Source organism: Rhodotorula paludigena, assembly GCF_050403205.1.
Source record: "Rhodotorula paludigena JCM10292 DNA, Rt_paludigena_JCM10292v1_ctg66, whole genome shotgun sequence".
Taxonomy (NCBI): Eukaryota; Fungi; Basidiomycota; class Microbotryomycetes; order Sporidiobolales; family Sporidiobolaceae; genus Rhodotorula; species Rhodotorula paludigena.
In genome coordinates, this window is record NW_027481392.1 from 53704 (window position 1) to 69954 (window position 16251).

The 16251-nt window shown below is 63.2% G+C and overlaps 7 protein-coding genes across 7 annotated transcripts; 5 read left to right on the forward strand and 2 right to left on the reverse strand.

The window, feature by feature from the left end:
* Positions 1–184: 184 nt before the first annotated feature.
* JCM10292_003442 (spermidine synthase) lies at positions 185–2446 on the forward strand (the record flags this gene model as incomplete). The annotated part of the gene is made up of 7 exons (XM_076652141.1): positions 185–634; positions 697–810; positions 870–1331; positions 1407–1492; positions 1556–1742; positions 1803–1829; positions 1889–2446. 7 exons carry the CDS (start codon positions 185–187, stop codon positions 2444–2446), a joined length of 1884 nt encoding a protein of 627 aa, XP_076502312.1.
* Positions 2447–2629: 183 nt separating this feature from the next.
* Positions 2630–3984, reverse strand: JCM10292_003443 (uncharacterized protein; the record flags this gene model as incomplete). The annotated part of the gene is made up of 4 exons (XM_076652142.1): positions 2630–3088; positions 3160–3349; positions 3417–3520; positions 3595–3984. 4 exons carry the CDS (start codon positions 3982–3984, stop codon positions 2630–2632), a joined length of 1143 nt encoding a protein of 380 aa, XP_076502313.1.
* A 3268-nt stretch (positions 3985–7252) lies between these two features.
* Positions 7253–7856, forward strand: FMC1 (Fmc1p; the record flags this gene model as incomplete). The annotated part of the gene is made up of 3 exons (XM_076652143.1): positions 7253–7306; positions 7376–7537; positions 7653–7856. 3 exons carry the CDS (start codon positions 7253–7255, stop codon positions 7854–7856), a joined length of 420 nt encoding a protein of 139 aa, XP_076502314.1.
* A 205-nt stretch (positions 7857–8061) lies between these two features.
* On the reverse strand, positions 8062–9272 carry JCM10292_003445 (uncharacterized protein; the record flags this gene model as incomplete). The annotated part of the gene is made up of 5 exons (XM_076652144.1): positions 8062–8177; positions 8236–8575; positions 8630–8722; positions 8784–8903; positions 8964–9272. The coding sequence occupies 5 exons, from the start codon at positions 9270–9272 to the stop codon at positions 8062–8064; spliced, it is 978 nt and encodes a 325-aa protein (XP_076502315.1).
* Positions 9273–9706: 434 nt separating this feature from the next.
* On the forward strand, positions 9707–10784 carry JCM10292_003446 (uncharacterized protein; the record flags this gene model as incomplete). The annotated part of the gene is made up of 2 exons (XM_076652145.1): positions 9707–10063; positions 10152–10784. The coding sequence occupies 2 exons, from the start codon at positions 9707–9709 to the stop codon at positions 10782–10784; spliced, it is 990 nt and encodes a 329-aa protein (XP_076502316.1).
* An 827-nt stretch (positions 10785–11611) lies between these two features.
* Positions 11612–12736, forward strand: JCM10292_003447 (uncharacterized protein; the record flags this gene model as incomplete). The annotated part of the gene is made up of 3 exons (XM_076652146.1): positions 11612–11672; positions 11744–12631; positions 12720–12736. The coding sequence occupies 3 exons, from the start codon at positions 11612–11614 to the stop codon at positions 12734–12736; spliced, it is 966 nt and encodes a 321-aa protein (XP_076502317.1).
* Positions 12737–13017: 281 nt separating this feature from the next.
* Positions 13018–15680, forward strand: NCP1 (NADPH--hemoprotein reductase; the record flags this gene model as incomplete). The annotated part of the gene is made up of 6 exons (XM_076652147.1): positions 13018–13218; positions 13493–13614; positions 13677–13855; positions 13913–15404; positions 15475–15610; positions 15669–15680. The coding sequence occupies 6 exons, from the start codon at positions 13018–13020 to the stop codon at positions 15678–15680; spliced, it is 2142 nt and encodes a 713-aa protein (XP_076502318.1).
* Between the last annotated feature and the right edge of the window lie 571 nt (positions 15681–16251).

Consider the following 16251-nt stretch of genomic DNA (forward strand, 5'->3'; position numbering starts at 1 on the left):
GGCGCGTGAGCTGAGTGAGCGGGGAAAGGAAGGTGCCGCAAAGCGCTACACAGACTTGACCGGGACTCGCTCGAGCTGCGAGTGCGAGACGCAGCTTGCTGCATCGCCTCCTTCAACCTCGACCCGTCCTCGCCTCGCCAGACTAGCTCCTGGTCCCCTGTTTGAAGGCGGAGAGGGCGACGAGATGGCTCGGAGACCCGCCCAGCCACAGAAGCAGCCTCGACCGCCGTCTCCCGCCCGACCCTCTTCCCTCGTCCGCCTCATCGCCGTCCTCGTCTCGACGGCGCCCTTCTGGTTCGGCAGGGCGGCCACCGACTCGCTCATCCCACTCTTCAGCAGTGCGCCTTTGCACGCGCCTGACGTCCTTGGCCGGACCTATGCTGTCGTGCTCTCGGGCCTCGTCCTGGACGTCGTGGTAAGGGGATGGACGCCGGCGATGCCGCTCGATTGGCGCGTCTGCTGGCTCGCCGTGGGAGTGTGGAAGATCGTGACGGAGGGCATCGTGCGCGAGAGGGGCGAATGGCTGATCCAGCTCGCTCCGTCGATCGGGATTCTCGTCGGTCGGCTGCTCGTCGACGGTGTTCCGACGCTCTTCACCTGGATCTGGCTCCGGAATAGCTTGTCGTGCAAGGAGGTGCGCTATATGGCGATGTCCTCCAGCAGAGGCGCCGTTCTGATGCTTTCGCTCGCAACCAGTGCCAGGCTTTCTTTCCACGCTTCTTCCTGCCGCTCGCCTACTTCATCTCGCTCCTCCCCCCCATACGAAGCTTCTGCAGCAGCCTGCTTCCAGTCTTTCCGGAATGCTTCATCGTGCGTCATCGCCATCTCTGTCGATGAACGCGGTCCAACTCACGAGTTCGATTCGCCAGCTCCAAACGCATGGTCTCCTCCTCGCCCTAACCGCCCTCTTTGCACCTTGTACCTACATCCCGCGCCTACCGCGTGCTCGGTCCACCCCGCCGCGCTTCACCTCGCGCTTCACCTCCCTCACTGCACGCCTCGCCCTCCTCAGCGCCGTCCTTGCGCTCGCGCACGGCGTCGCGCTCATGTCGTCTCACTGCCCGACCTCGCCGCACACGCTTCCGCCCGGCATCCTCGCTGCTCGAAAGAGCGTCACGGGATGGGTCACGGTGGGCGAGTATAACATGCCTGGCGGGGAAAGCGAAGAGGCGGGCGGAGGGGAGATGACGTTCCGCTATCTGCGGGCGGACCACTCGCTCCTGGGCGGACTCTGGGTTGGGCCGAGCAGATCGGAGCTGAAGGCTGCCAGACGAAGCGGGCTGGGAGATGTCAGCGAGAAGGAGGTTGTCAGGAGGGCGGAGAGCATCTATGTGCGTTACATACCGCTCCCTTCATTATCGCTAATTCGCCCGCCCGGGCTCATTCTTGCTCTGGCGGATCCACAGTCTACCTTCATCCTGCAAGAGCTTGTGCGCCTCGTCGACCCTCCCGCCGACCTTCCGCGACAGTCGCCCGAGCAAGGCTTGGTCATGTGCGCCTTTCATACCCCTTAAGGACGTCTCACCCTGTTGCTGACAAGATAGAGCACTCGCAGCGGCCTCGGAGCCGGTCTCTGCGCGCGTGCACTGACGCAGCACGGCGTCAACCTCACGCTCGTCGAGATCGACCCCGTCGTCTACGAGTTTGCTCGGAATTATTTCGGCGTGAACGACGTCAGGGCGGGCGAAGTAGCTCTCGTCGATGCGGTTCAGTGGGTCGGAGAGCAGCAGGGGAAGGGAAAGGTGCGTTGCATTGAGTCGCAGTTGGCGTCTCCGGTCACGGATTGACTTGTCCTCCTGCAGCTGTTCGACTACATCCTGCACGACGTGGTGCGTGCTGGATCGTCCCTTATAGCTGCGCTGATTGCCGATACGATCGTCTCTCGCAGTTCACTGGTGGCGCCGTCCCCGCCTCGCTCTTCACCGCGCCTTTCCTTAGCCAGCTCGCCTCGCTCATGCACCCATCCGGCATTCTCGCCCTCAATTTTGCCGGAACGCTCTCCTCCCTTTCCTCGCTTGCGATCCTCACCACCGTCCTCTCGACCTTCACTTCCCTCGGCGGGTCCTGCCGCGCCTTCGAGGACGTCCCCCTCACTTCGTCCAGCGCCGAGCACTCGACCTCGCCCGACAGCTTCATCAACCTCGTCGTCCTGTGCTCGCGCTCGTGGTACCTCTCGCCGCTCGCCGTGCGCGACCCGAAGCGGAGCGACTATCTCGCGTTCCCGAGCCCGCGCGTGCGCCACGCCGTGTTCCGCAACTTCCGCGCGCAGGAGGTCAGCCTCGAGAAGTTTGACCCGCGCGGGAGGGACGAGGCGGACGTGACGAGGTGGGTCATCGCCGGCGAGGCGGACGCGAGGAGAGTCGAGAAGGACCAGCTTGACGAGGTGAGGATGCACGCCGAGGCGATGGGCAGGGTACTGCCGCCCGACGTGTGGGCGAGGTGGTAGCTGAGGGCGCCATCGGGCTGCATGATCGCTTTGCTATGCGCGACGAGAGACCGTGTTGAGTTCCGCTTCCAGCTTGCTGCTCTCGTCATGTCCTCACGCGCTGTCCTGACCTGGCCACTGCCTCTCCTCTGCTACCTCGAGCTTCGCCGTCCGTTGGTTTTGCGCATGCATACTATGTACCTATCACGTCGACTCCGCCCTCTCACCCTCGCGCACCAGCGCCCGCTCGCGCTCCCACTGTTCCACCTCCTCTTCCCACTCCTCCCGGCGCCGCCAGCCGTGCACCGGCCCAATGTATGGCAGCTTCTTGCGCCGCTTCTCCATCTCTTCCCAATCCTTTACGCCGACCGGCGAGTCGGTGACGAGGTGGCCGAAAAATGCCAAAAGGCAGCTCTGATCGTGCTCGCGCGGCCAGTACGGCCGCAGCGGAACGTAGCGCTTCTGGAGGTGATAGCGCGCAGCGAAGAGCTCGGAGGTCTCTCGGTCAAGGTCCGCGTGGCGGCACTTGCTGAACCCGACGATGATCGTAAGAGGGTCTGCTGGCCACGACTGGCTGGGAACAAGAATGTTGGACACTGACGTGGCAGTGCGCTGGATCTTTTGGTTCTGCAGGCGGTACTGGACGTCGAAGCAAGCCGTCATCTGGGGATGCGGATGAATAAGCGCGATGAGCGTGAGAGTTGCGAGAATTCATGTCATGATGTGCCGCGCACCAGCTTATCGAGCGTTGCCATGTTGAAACGCTTCTTGTAGTCCTCACGAATCGCGAGGTCGTACAGAGTTTCGGTGATGTCCAGGAGGTCTTCGAGAACGACGCCGACGACTTCTTCGCCGCAGGGAGCTCGGAAGCGATAGAAGCCGTAGCAGACCGGCAATTCGCGTCCTTGGTAAGCCTTGAGCAGACTAAGGAAGCAGAGAACGCGGTCATGAGCACGAAGGGGGAAGGTGGCAGACCACAGGATGCACGCACCTGCATGCTTCCGCTTCACGCTTCTCGAGGTGGCTCGCCGGGTACCAGTTCCATCCATCGTACTCAGGCGAAGATGCCTCGAGATTCGGGAGAGGGAAGAGCGACTGTTGATACAGCTTGAGGATCCCCCCTCGCTGAGCACCGTGCCGGACTCGTCGACGATCTTGCAACGCCAGACCTGCGACCACTTTTCGGCGCCCGCCTGGACTGCTTCGACAAGGCGAAGCGACCACCCTGGTCCGCCGCTCGCCGGAGAGTCGGGTGCGACCAGTTGCTGGACGAGCGGACGAGGCGAGTGCGGCGAAGGGTCCGGTGTGGTCGCTAGGGGGTAGTCGATCGGCGGCAGACTTTCAGGGTGGCGATTCGGACCGTTCCATGCTAACGTCAGGCCTCGCCTGAGTGGATCGCAAAGAGCCGGCTCCCTCGCGGCCTCCATCGCCTCAAGCTCCTCCTCTGTCGGCCGGTGGAGGATGTACTCGGGGTAGTCGGCCGGGTCGTACGGCAGCGGCATCTCTAGGATGCTCTGTGCGTCGCTGCTGCTGTCGCTGTCACTCACGTAGTCGCTCATGGCGAGCGGTGACAGAAGGACAAGGGGCGTTTCGGTCACGGCGAGCACTGCCGTCCGTCGTCGTCCGTTCTCGGGGACCGTGCACGGGTCCGCTGACGCGCAGGCTCGCTCTGTTCTGCCAGCGTTTTGTGGCTTCTGCTCGATTTGCTCATCTTTGCCCGTGCATAGTCGTCGAAGCCGACAGTGTCGCTGTCCTTTGTCGGCCTTCTCAATCTGCTCAAGGCCGGGTTTTTTGCATGACGGAGGGCAAGACCTGTGCTGCGCCCCTTAGTAGCTCCTCTCCTGTCTGACGTACAGGAGAGCCGGGCTGTGTCCGACCCTCTCGCGGGAATGTCCGCAACAGTCGTTATGCTCGACATTGCCTCTTCCGCTCTGCTTCCTGCTTCGCTTCAGGCATGCAGTGCTTCTTGCCGCAGAGCCGCCGAGGTGGTGTGTCAGAGCCTGGGGCGCCCCTCTCATCCGAGAGTGGCTTGAGCATGCTGCACTCGCCATTACCCTTCTTCCCGCTCCCTCGCACTTCCGTCCTCCGCTCCTTGGGTATCAAAAATCCGCGCAGGGTGGCCGCCAGCCCGATCAACGCCAGGCGTGACGCCGTGAAGAGGCAGACCAAGAACAAGGGATCGCGCGCTCTTCACAGCCTGGTGTCTGGCTTGCTGATGACCTTTTGTGTTGCAGTCTGCCGACATTCTCTTGTCTCTGCACCCACATGCCCCCCAGCCGAGTACCGCTTCAGCAATGCGTATTCTGACGGTGCGCCCCGAGCGCTGTGCCATTGCATCCGTCAAACGTCAACCTACAATGAATCGCATGGCGACGGATCGTGACAAGCGGCAAAAGGCACCTACCGACAAGATCGACGCGTACGCCAACGTTGAGTTGCAGCTCTTTGATTCCGCTAACGTGCGGAAGCGTGAGGAGAGCGGTCACTTCGCCTAGGTGCTGAGTTTGCTCGCACCTGAGGAACACGATGCTATCCCCCAAGTCTTCCGAATCCTCAATAACGAGGCTGACGTTGGGTGTGTGGCCTCAACTGACGTTCTTCATGCCGGTTTCATGTCTGAGCATTCTGTGCATTGCAGGGGCGCGTTCATTGCCAACTTTGTGAATCCAAGCCTGGACTCGTACAACTCGTTCATCCACGCCGACTACCGGCCCTACTTCAGGATTGCCATCTTCAGCGAGGTATATGCCGGCAAGAAAGGTGCGTTTGCCAGAGGCTGGGCTGTTTTGAGTGTAAGCCGCAGAGCCAATGCTAAATTTCTGTCCGTCCTCCAGAGGGCTATGTTGACTTCAGTCTCAGCTTGATAGAGCAGCCGGCAGCCGGCAATAATGAGTGCAAGCTGGGACTGAAGATAGCGCTTGTTCTCATTGAGGTGAAGGTGCTTGCCACGTGCTCTTTCACGGCGTGACTCGCCTCTGACCTTGACATTTCCAGCGACACAACCTCGTCAATGCTGCCAAGTGGTTCCCTGTAGACACGCATGACTCCCACCTGCGGACCAATGGCCGTCCGCTCGAACATAGCGACGGACATGCTCACATACACATGCCGCAACTACTCATGTCCGTCCGGTGACAACTGTCTCTTTCTAGGCTGCGGAACCCAGACTCATCCATTTAGCGCTAAGCAGGTACACCAAGGCATTTAATTGCCGCCATGTTTACCTCAGCGATTACGTCGAGACACTCGGCCTTTTCATCGACCATCCAGCTCCATCTCTGGAAAACCATCGTCCCGTGTCGTTCACCTACTGGCCTGTTGTCTATCATTCGCCCAAGTCGGGCGAGAAGCGCGGCATCGACGAGTACGGCCCGCGTCTGAGCATTGGCTGCGACATCTACGCGGAGCTGAAGCGACTTGGGCTCACAAACCGCAAGGTGCGCCTGGCAATCCCTCTTCTGGCCGCGTTTGAGTGCGCTGGGGGTGCAAGCGGCTGACCACGTGCCCTCCTCCACAGCCGAAGACCAAACTCGACGCAAGTATCCGCACCGCTCTCCGAGCCCTCCCTGCTGACGCAATTTCTGCACCTGCAGCCGAGGCTGGCCGAAATATATAAGCGTCGTAGCCGAGCGCAGTCATAGCGAAAGACAAATGACCCTTCACAAAGAGCGTTAGACACTGCGAAGATTGACGAGCGCGAAGCAAAGCGAGCAGCGGACGCATGGAACGGCACATTGATGCACGTTTCGGAGCCGAAGCGTGCCGAGCAATTTCGGAAGAGTCTCAAGGACGAGCGTATTCTGCGAGAAGAGCATATTCGAGAGGTCGGAGTGGCGACGCGCGGGTTGTGCGGGTGCGCGATTTATCGAGGTCGAGGCATGTATATCAGTGGCGCTGGCGCCACTTCTCCTCTTGCCCTCCTACACAGACTCGCATCGATCAAAGCACCTCCAGCACCCAGTGAGCTGCCGAATGAGCCCACATCTTCGTCGAGCCTGTTGGCTGACCTCGTTCACCCTCGCAGCTCATCCTCAAACAGACAACATGGCCTGGTCCGCCGCCCTCCCTTGTTCACGCACAGCAGTAGCAGCGCGCGACTGACGCACCTCCCTGCCCTCGACACCTCGCAGCTCCTGCACCGTCTCCCGCTCCTCCTGCTGCGTGAGCCCCCTCTTCGCCTCGCCTCGCTCCGCGTCCTTTCGCTGACCCGCACTCTGACACGCACTCCCTCGAACAGTGCGCTCCGGGCGCATGCGGCTGCGCCTCGTGCGACTGCTCCCGCCCGGCGCTCGTCGCTGCCGCGCGGTACGTCCCTCACCCTCCCTCCAGCGCTGCGCCGATCACGCGAGCGAGTCCGAGCAGCACTGACGAGTCCCGTACGGCCTCACAGTGGCTCATGCGGCTGCTCGGGCCCGAGCGACTGCAAGTGCGGCGCGTCGTGCCGCTGCGCCGGATGCGGTCGCGCTTGAAGGCGAGGCCGAGTAGCTCGATAGCCGCCGGATCGGGGCGCGCGACGGCTGCAGCGACTACTCGACAGCAATACATAGCAGTGAGAGTGACTGACCGCCCGTCTGGCGCTGTGTGAGCGAGGAGATCCGGCGAGAGCTGGAGAAGCGATGAGGCCGACCGAAAGGCGGAAAGGCCAGGCGCAGCCCGTGAAGCGCACCAGCCGGGACACACAAAGTCACAGCGTATCGCTGGGCTTCCAAGTAAGCGCCCCGCTCGTGTGAAGCACTTCGTCGAGGTGCAACCTGTTCGTCCTCATCAGCCGCGATCCTTGCTTGCTTCTCCCGTCCGCTGCCTGCTCGGTAGAAGCCGTTTGTCAAGATGGCCACGCTCCCGCAGCTGTACCGCTCGACCCTGCGCCAGTTCGTCGCCAACGTGCGTCTCACCCACTCCTCCTCCTCCGCTCCACTCCGCTGACCGCCACCTCGTCCATCCCTACACCAGTCGATCCACGCACGCACGGCCCGCTCACCTTCCATCCCGGCGCACCTGCGTGTCTTCTTCGAGAGCGGGCGTGCGATCGAGCGGGGTAGCGACGACGCGAGGCGATTCGAGCGCGACGTCGAGAACCTCGTGCTCTTCCTCAAGGCGCGTAGGTTGCACAAGGTGCGTCGCACGCCAGACACGAGCGCACTGGCCTGCGGATGATCGCAGGTTGGACTCTGCTCAAGGACGCTTCGCTAATCGACTGAGGCTTTCGCGCTCCCACCCTCTCTCGCAGGAGCTCGTCGACCGCTACAACCCGACGCACGACATGACGACGGCCGAGCGCGTCGAAGCGACCGCGAACCGCGTCGGGCTGCAAGGGCCGCTCGAGTTCGACCCGAGCAACCCGCGGCCACTGCCGACGGGCGAGGCGGCCGAGGGCGAGGCAGCAGACGAGGGGCAGGGGACGCTGCAGACCATGTTTGCGCCGAAGCACTAGATCGGGATAGGCGGGAGGGGGTTGTATGGCGCACGGGGAACGGCGCATTCTGTATTCTTACGCATTCCGCATCTCGCTGCGTGTCCTTCTTTGCGCGGTCCGAAGAGCAAGGTTGCATGCAGGGATGGAACTATGGCACAACGACACGAGGTTACTGCTTGGGGTCCGGCAAGGGAGATGAGATCCGAGGGAAGGAAACGAGAAGCTAGTCGTCGGAAGGAGGGTCCTCGTCGAACCCGTCGTCGGCGAGATTGCGCCCGATGCGGCGCGAGCTGCCTGCGTAACCAGCGTCTCCGGGCCTGAGCTTGCCACGGCGAGTTTCTACAGCAAGAGCGTCAGCCGAAAGGAACGCAAAGAGGCAAAGGGCAGAGGAACACACCGCCTGGGACGACCTGCTTCGGCGGGCTCATGAGCCCCTCCGGTTCCTGCGCCGAGCTACCCCCGCCCTGGCTCTGGCCCTGACTCTGACTCTGGCTCTGCTCCTGGCTGCTCCGTCTCCTTGGCATCCCGGGCGCCTCCGCTCCCGCATCGCCGCCGTTGCTGCCTCCCGAATTCTGCCTGAGCTGCCCCGGCACGCGCCTCTGCCGCTTGCGCTCGTCGCGGTACGTCTCGAGCTGCTTCGAGAGCTTGTCGTTATCGGCGCGGAGCGCGGCGAGTTCAGCCTGCGCCGAGAGCGCGGCGGCGCGGTCGGTCGAGGCGGTGAGGTAGGCGGGGATGGTCTGCGGTTGCGCGGGTCAGCACGGAAGCGCCTGAATCACACTCAAAGGACGTACCTCGACGAGAAGCGGAGCAAGCGAGAGCGGCGGGTCGTCGCATGGTTCGAGGACGAGGCGAAGCGGAAGCGTAGGCGTGATGGTGATGACGAGCTGTGAGCAAAGTAAGGCCGGTCAGTTTTCCCGCCTCTACGCGAGAGCACGTGGTACGCACCTCGAGCCCACCACGCGGACTCTCGTGCTCGTTGTAGCCGTCGACAGCGAGGGCACCCTCAAGCCAGCGCTCGCGAATCTTGGAAATCATGGCTTGCGGCGCGATGGCGCACTCCTTGATCTGCAACGTGCAGCGTGCGGGTCAGCCTGAGCTCAGCTTACGTATGCGCGCGGCACGCACCTCGAGGAGCTCCTCAATGTCGCGCTCGCAGCACCTCGCCTCCCACCACTCCTCTTCGTACTGCCCCGCCTTGCGCCTGCGCTTCTTGCCCGGCCCGGCGTCCCCGTCGTGCGCCGGCCGCGTCTCGGGCTTCCTCGAGCCGAGCGCGACGATCCACTCAAGCGGGCCCGGCTCGGACGGCGTGCGGGCAGAGGGGGGTTTGCGGTGTATCTGGGCGACGAGGACGAGCGGGTGCGGGAGGTCGCCGCCGCCGACGGTGTCGAGGGTGCGGTAGAGCCCGTGCAAGGGCTTCAGGTCCAACCTGGACATCGCTCGGGCGCAGTCAAGAGGAGGAAGAGGAGCGAGCGTTGGTTGACATTGCACCGTAAGCTTGACCTCGCCTCGCAGCGACTCGAGTGCACGAACGAGCAGCGAGGCACTCTCTCACAGTGCCTAGAAGAGCGTCCCGACTAGCTCAACGCTTTCGCTTGCCGTGCTCGACTTTCTGGGTTTCATCAGTTCGCGCACCTCGTCGACTTCGTCAAGCAACGTAGGCTCCTTCTGAGCGGCTCGAGCCGGTGGTGCGTCCACATTGACTGTTTGACAGGGTTTCAGGTAGTAGCTGATGCCTGTTCACGTCTTGCAGTGATCTCGACCGCTTCCTCGAGGCATGTCAACGTCCACACAGCTTTGACGTGACGAACGACAGCTTACTGAAGGCGTCTATTCTGTTCAGCAGGTCCTCCTGCACAGTCGGAGTGAGAATGGCGGCACCACAGGCCAGCGCAGTGCGACAGCGGTCACCCTCTCCAGACGACGCTCTCGAGTTCTTTGCCGATTCCCTCGAGGCGCTGTATGACCACCACGTCCCGGCGCACGGTGATCCGCTCCAGCTCTACACCTACACGCCGCCGGCTTCGACGGGTATCGAGTCCATCACGGTCCGCCTCCCGCCGCAGGCCGTCAACTCGCTCTTCGCGCATCACGTGTGGAATGCGGCGCTGCGGATGGCTGACGCGCTGACGGAGCGGAGGTTGGTCGTAGAGGGAGGAGGCGTGCTCGAACTCGGAGCTGGAGCGGGGATACCAGGACTCGTTGCTGCACGGATGGGTGCGGAAAGGGTACGTTCGCCTTGCCCGCGCGTTCCGTCTTTGCGTGCAAAGCCTTCCGCGTGCGGTGTATTTGCTAACCCTGTCTCATATGGTACAGGTCGTTCTGTCCGACTATGACGACCCTGGCATTATCTTGAACCTCCGCACGAACATCCCGCTCGCCTTCCCCAACTCGCCCGCCATTCGCTCCCGCGTCTCCGCTCAAGGCCACACCTGGGGCGACTCTGCGTCCCTCTCGACTCTCCTGCACCCCTCTCCGACCAGCTCTGCGCAGCCTTTCACGCACATCCTCCTCGCCGACACGCTCTGGTACAGCGAGGGGCACGACCTCCTCCTCTCGTCCCTCTCGTCGCTCCTCGCGCGCAACCGTGACGCGAGAGTACACATCTGCGCGGGCTTCCACTCTGGCCGGCGGACGGTGCGCAGCTTCCTGCGCAAGGCGGCGCAGAGCGGCTTTGTCCCTCGAGGGCCGTGGGTCGAGGTCGGTGTCGACGGCGGGAGGAGGCAGTGGGGTTGGGATGTGCCAACTTCGGCGGAGCGACATGCGGCAGCAGAAGACGAGGTCGAGGAGTGGGATGAGAGGGAGGACGCGAGCGAGCGGAACAAGTGGGTTGTCGAGGGCGCGCTGGGCTGGAGCGACGAGGTATTGAGGCCATCTGCGGCTGACGTAGATGCTCAGGCATGGCCTGAAGCAGAGACATCGCTGGGTGCCGCGGCAGACACGCAATAGAACGTTAGAACGGGTAGCGCCGTTGCTCTCGCTCGACGGTTGTCGCGTGTCCGCATCGTTTCCATTCCGCGGTTGCACGTAGGACTTTGAAATCGCTTTGCATTCAGCTATAGGGCGCGCCTCGCCCGCGCTGCTGAGACTCGCACGAGTCGCTTGAGGCGCTCGAGCCGCGTCGATGAACTCGCTTCTTCTGCTTGTCACCGCCTCTTGCAAGACCAGCTGGTTACCCTCACCGGCTCACAGAGCGCTCCTAGACGTGCTCTAGGCGACGCACACTCGCCTGGCTCGTTCGCGCTCCTCTCGTTCCCTCATCGCCTCTCCGTCCTCGGCCGCCCGTCTCCCGCATGACAGCCCCGTCGGGGCGCGTTGGTCCGTCCCGCCGGTCGAGCAAGCGACCAGAGCTGCTCAAGTCGACGTAAGACGGCGGTTTCGAGTGGTTCTGGACCTTCGAACTTGACAACCTCGACCTCACCAAACGCAAGATCGACACTGAGCTCGATATCAGCACTCCCATGGCGGGCAAGTGGCGCTTGAGCGTCTATGCCGATGCTGATGATGCAGACGAGGACTGCATTGTCGGTCTTGAGTGCCGCCGACCGTCGGCTTGTCGAGACGCTACGGCAGACGTCCGACTGTACTGGACCACCGAGGGCAATCGCTGTACACTCGTTGCGGAGCAGCTGTTTTCAAAGGTGCTGTCGGCGGATGTTGGCGCACTCGCCGAACTCTGGGTCTCGGTCGGTAGGAAGGAGCTGGAGAGGGCAGAGGAGGACTCGCAAGGCCGTTTCGTGGCTGCAAAACACCGCCGCTACTCGCTGGTTGTCAAAATGAGGCAGAGGTCGGCGGTTCCTCTGTCGTTCGCCGCAGATCTTGAGGACCGCACGCCCGGTCAGTCACCAATCACTTAGTGCGCACTGTGCGTCTTTGGCGCGGCATCACTGACGGGCTGCGTGCTGCAGACATGACCAGGTCGCCCATTCCGCACAATGTCCGCCTGTTCTTTCCGAACGCCGGCAGCAAGGGCGCCGAGATCTGGACTACCGCCCATCTTCTCTCGTTCTCGTCGCCGTACCTCAAGGACCTCCTTTCCTCCGATTTTGCCGAATCCGTCACGCCCAGCTCAAAGAAGCGTCAGAGACGCTCGGCTGCACCTGAGCAGGATGTCAAGCTGCAGGGGCAGCCGTCAAAGGACTACCACGACTCAGACGACGAGTTGGACGACCTCTTCCTCGACAACTTTCCTCGTCCGCTGTTCACCCTCGAGCTGGTTCCTGAGCACAGCTTTCGCCAAATCACCATCACATCAACCGCCTATACGACATACTTTGCCACAATCCGCTGGCTCGAGACAGGCAGCATCGCATTTGGCGACTTGACCTCCAAGTGCAGGCCGCAAGATCCGTCCGCGGCGCATACACGCGACGAATGCCTGCGAGAAGAGCTCCTTGGGCACAACAAGTCGGAAGGCAGCCAGGACTGTACAAAGGAGCCGCACTCGACTCCATGGTGCCCGGTCTCGCCGAAATCGGTCTACCGACTCGCGCACCTCCTCCAACTGGACCACCTGCAGCAGGTCTGCCTGACGTACATCAGCCAGAACATCACGCATCACGCCGCCGCCCGCGAGCTGTTCGACAACGCCTCGGTCCTGTACGACGCGTGGCGCGAGGTCCTCCTCGACTACGTCGTCGAGCACTGGGACGACGTGACGGCGACGTCGACATGGCAAGAAATGGACGTGCGCATCGAGCGCGACGAGGTTCCCGGCGCGGCACCGATTCTGCGGCAGCTGATGAAGCGGCTCAAGGTCAAGGCCGACGAAGACAAGAAGCAGGCGCTGGAGACAGGTCCGCTTCCCGGTCTCTCGTCGCGCCGTCCCCGGCCCTGTTTGCCCTGTGGTTGAGTGCGCTGACTGTGGTTCCATTGCGTCTGCAGCCTCCTATTCTCGGTAGTCCGGAAGTGCAACCCGCATTGAGCAGATCCTGGACATTCTCTTCTGTTGTGTGCGTCGGAGAACTGGCAGACTCGCCCGAGAAAAGGAGCGATAGGTGCGGGACCGTAGATGCCGGCTGCGAGGCGCGAAGTGGAGGCGGTGCGCGGCGGAAGCGAGGCAAGGCGCCGACGCCGCCGCCGCGTCGAAGCCGACGCGCGAGCGGCACTTTGTGGCCCGGCTCTCCCGCCCTCTGCGCGCCGTTCGCGGGGTCCCTCTGTTTGCCGTGCACTGCTCTCCAGGATGGCCACGAGCACCGTCCAGATCGCAGTCGTCCTCGCCGCTCTCTTTGCCGGCTACTGGCTCTTCCTCCGCCCCAAGGCCTCGTCGTCCGCATCGGCGGGTGACCTCCCCGCAGCGGGCGCGGGCCTCAAGGGCGCCCAGGCGGGCTCGAACGGCGCAGTAGACACCGGCAGGGACTTCGTCGCAGGCCTCAACCTCACCGTGCGTGTGCTCTCGCCAGTCGTCTTCGCTCGACGCCGTCGCACGACGCGTCGATCGCGTGCAGCGCAGCGCGCGGCTGTGTCCGGAACGGTGCAGTACCTTCTTGGTGCTCTCTCACGAGCCAGAAAAGGGCTTTGCAGCGCTCGGCGCGGGTTGTCGGTTTGCCGCCCGCTTCCTCGCCGCGGCCCCCACCTCGACTCTCATCTCCCGAGCAAGCCTCAAAGCCTCCGCAGAGCTGCACAGGCTGACGGGACGCGCTCGCTTGTTACTACAGGGCAAGAAGATCGTCATCTTCTACGGCTCGCAGACGGGTACGGCCGAGGACTATGGCACCCGCATCGCCAAGGAGGCAAAGGCTCGCTTCGGCCTCTCGTCTCTCGTGTGCGACCCCGAAGAGTGCGTCCGGGTTCGTGAACCTGTCTCGTACAAGCAGGCTCACTCACCATTCCCGAACGCAGCTACGACTTTGACAACCTCGACACCGTCCCCGAAGACTGCCTCGTCGTGTTCAGCCTTGCCACCTACGGTGAGGGCGAGCCGACCGACAACGCCGTCCAGCTTCTCGAGTTCCTCAAGGAGGACCCGCAGTTCAGCAACGGAGGCGACCTGAGCAACCTCCGCTACGTCGTCTTTGGTCGTGCGTGCCCTTTCCCGCTCTCACGCCTCGGGCCCGTGCTCATTCTTGCGTTCGCAGTTGGCAACTCGACCTACGAGCACTTCAACGCCATGGCACGCAACGTCGACAACCGCCTCACCGAGCTCGGCGCCAAGCGTATCGGCCCGCGTGGCGAAGGTGACGACGACAAGTCGATGGAGGAGGACTACCTCGCATGGAAGGACGACATGTTTGCTGCGCTCCAGGCCGAGATGGGCTGGGAGGAGGGCGCCGGCGGCGACGTTGCCGACTTCGAGGTGACCGAGCTCTCCGAGGTCGACCAGGCCAAGGTCTACCTCGGCGAGCTCTCGGCGCGCGCGCTCTCGGGCACGCGCGGTGTCTTTGACGCCAAGAACCCGTACGCGGCGCCGCTCATCAAGGCCGAGGAGCTGTTCGAGGACGGCGAGCGCAACTGCGTCTTTGCCGAATTCGACATTACCGACTCGGGCATCCGTTACCAGACGGGCGACCACGTCGGCGTGTGGCCCGTCAACCCCGACCGCGAGGTCGAGCGCATGCTCTCGGTCCTCGGCCTTTCGGACAAGCGCGACCAGGCCATCGAGGTCAAGTCGCTCGACCCGGCTCTTGCCAAGGTCCCCTTCCCGATCCCGACCACCTACGAGACCATGTTCCGCAACTACCTCGACATCTCGGCTCCCGCTTCGCGCCAGACCATGGGCGCCTTCGCCAAGTACGCCCCGAACGATGACGCTCGCGCCATGCTCGAGCGTCTCGGTTCGGACAAGGCCTACTTCCACGACCAGGTCGGCGAGAAGTGCCTTCGTCTGTCCGAAGTCCTCATGCTCGCCGCCGGCGACGCCCCCGTCGCGACACCTACCGTGTGGTCCATTCCCGTCGACCGCATTATCGGCGCACTCCCGCGTCTTCAGCCCCGGTACTACTCGATCTCGTCGTCGCCCAAGCTGTACCCGAACTCGATCCACGTCACGGCTGTCGTCCTCAAGTACGACCCTGTCCCAGGCGCGAACCGCGTCTTCGGTGTCGGCACGAACTACCTTCTCAACCTCAAGCAGGCGGCGAACGGCACGGGTCCGTCCGAGCGCGAGGAGGGTGCGCCCGTCTACCACCTCGAGGGCCCGCGCGGCAAGTACAAGAAGGGCGTGCACTACGCCGCGCCGATCCACGTCCGCCGGTCCAACTTCCGCCTCCCGACCTCGCCCAAGGTCCCCATCGTCATGATTGGCCCGGGCACGGGTGTCGCGCCGTTCCGCGGCTTCATCCAGGACCGCGTCGCGCTCGCGCGCAAGGCCAAGGAGAAGGACGGGCCCGACGCGCTCAAGGACTGGGGCACGATCGACCTTTTCTACGGGTGCCGCCGCTCGACGTGGGACTTCCTGTACAAGGCCGAGTGGGACGAGTACGCGCGCGAGCTCGACGGCAAGTTCCGCATGCACACGGCGCTCAGTCGCGAGGAGGGCAAGCCCAAGGTCTACGTCCAGCAGCTCCTCCGCGAGGAGGGCGACCGCATCGGCAAGGCGCTCGTGCAGGATAAGGGCTATGCATACATCTGGTGCGTCGCACTTTGCCCGCGCTTTCCGTTGCTCGCGCCCGTTCTTTTCCTGACGCTGTCCGTTCCGCAGCGGTGACGCCGGCAACATGGCCAAGGCTGTCGAGCGCGAGCTCGCGACCATTCTCGGCCGGGCAAAGGGCGGCTCGGACGAGGACGGCGAGAAGGAGCTCAAGCTTCTCAAGGACCGGAACCGTCTCCTCCTCGATGTGCGTCCTTCCGCACTAGTCCTCGCAAGCTCCGTGGCTGACATCGTCATCAACGCAGGTCTGGTCCTGAGCGACTCGTCCGTTTCGCTTGTCGTCCACGCGATCGTTGCCTTCAGGATGTAGGTAGGACTCGGTGGCGCACACGTCGGAGCGGCGGCGGCGGACTGGTCATTCTCTCTCTCTCCCTCTCTCGCACATTCAAGGTTTCGTAAAGCAGTAGAACTCCCCACCTTTCCTCGCACATCTTTCTGGCGCACGAGGATGTAGTACGAGCGTGTTCCTCAAGATGGCTTATCAGCGGAACTTGAGCGGAACGGGCATCTCAACAACGGCCCAGCGCAGCATGAGCTCGTGCATGCCTGGAAGCAGCTATGTCTGAGCGTTCGAACCGTCTCCGTACCGCGCCCGACAGCTGATCGCCAGCCGTCGACCCGCGACCCATCTCTTTCCCTCATTCTCGGCTGCGCAACTGCCGCTCCAACCTGCTACCAAGCCCCCAAAGGTAGCGGCGAATCAAGTCGTGACATGCTTGCCTCCCGCTCGACTCCCTCCATCCGCATCAGAAGTCCGCCTCCATCGGTGGTGGTGCGCCTCGCCGACGACCTCTCAGTCTGGGTCGTGCGATGCAAGGCTGACGCGAG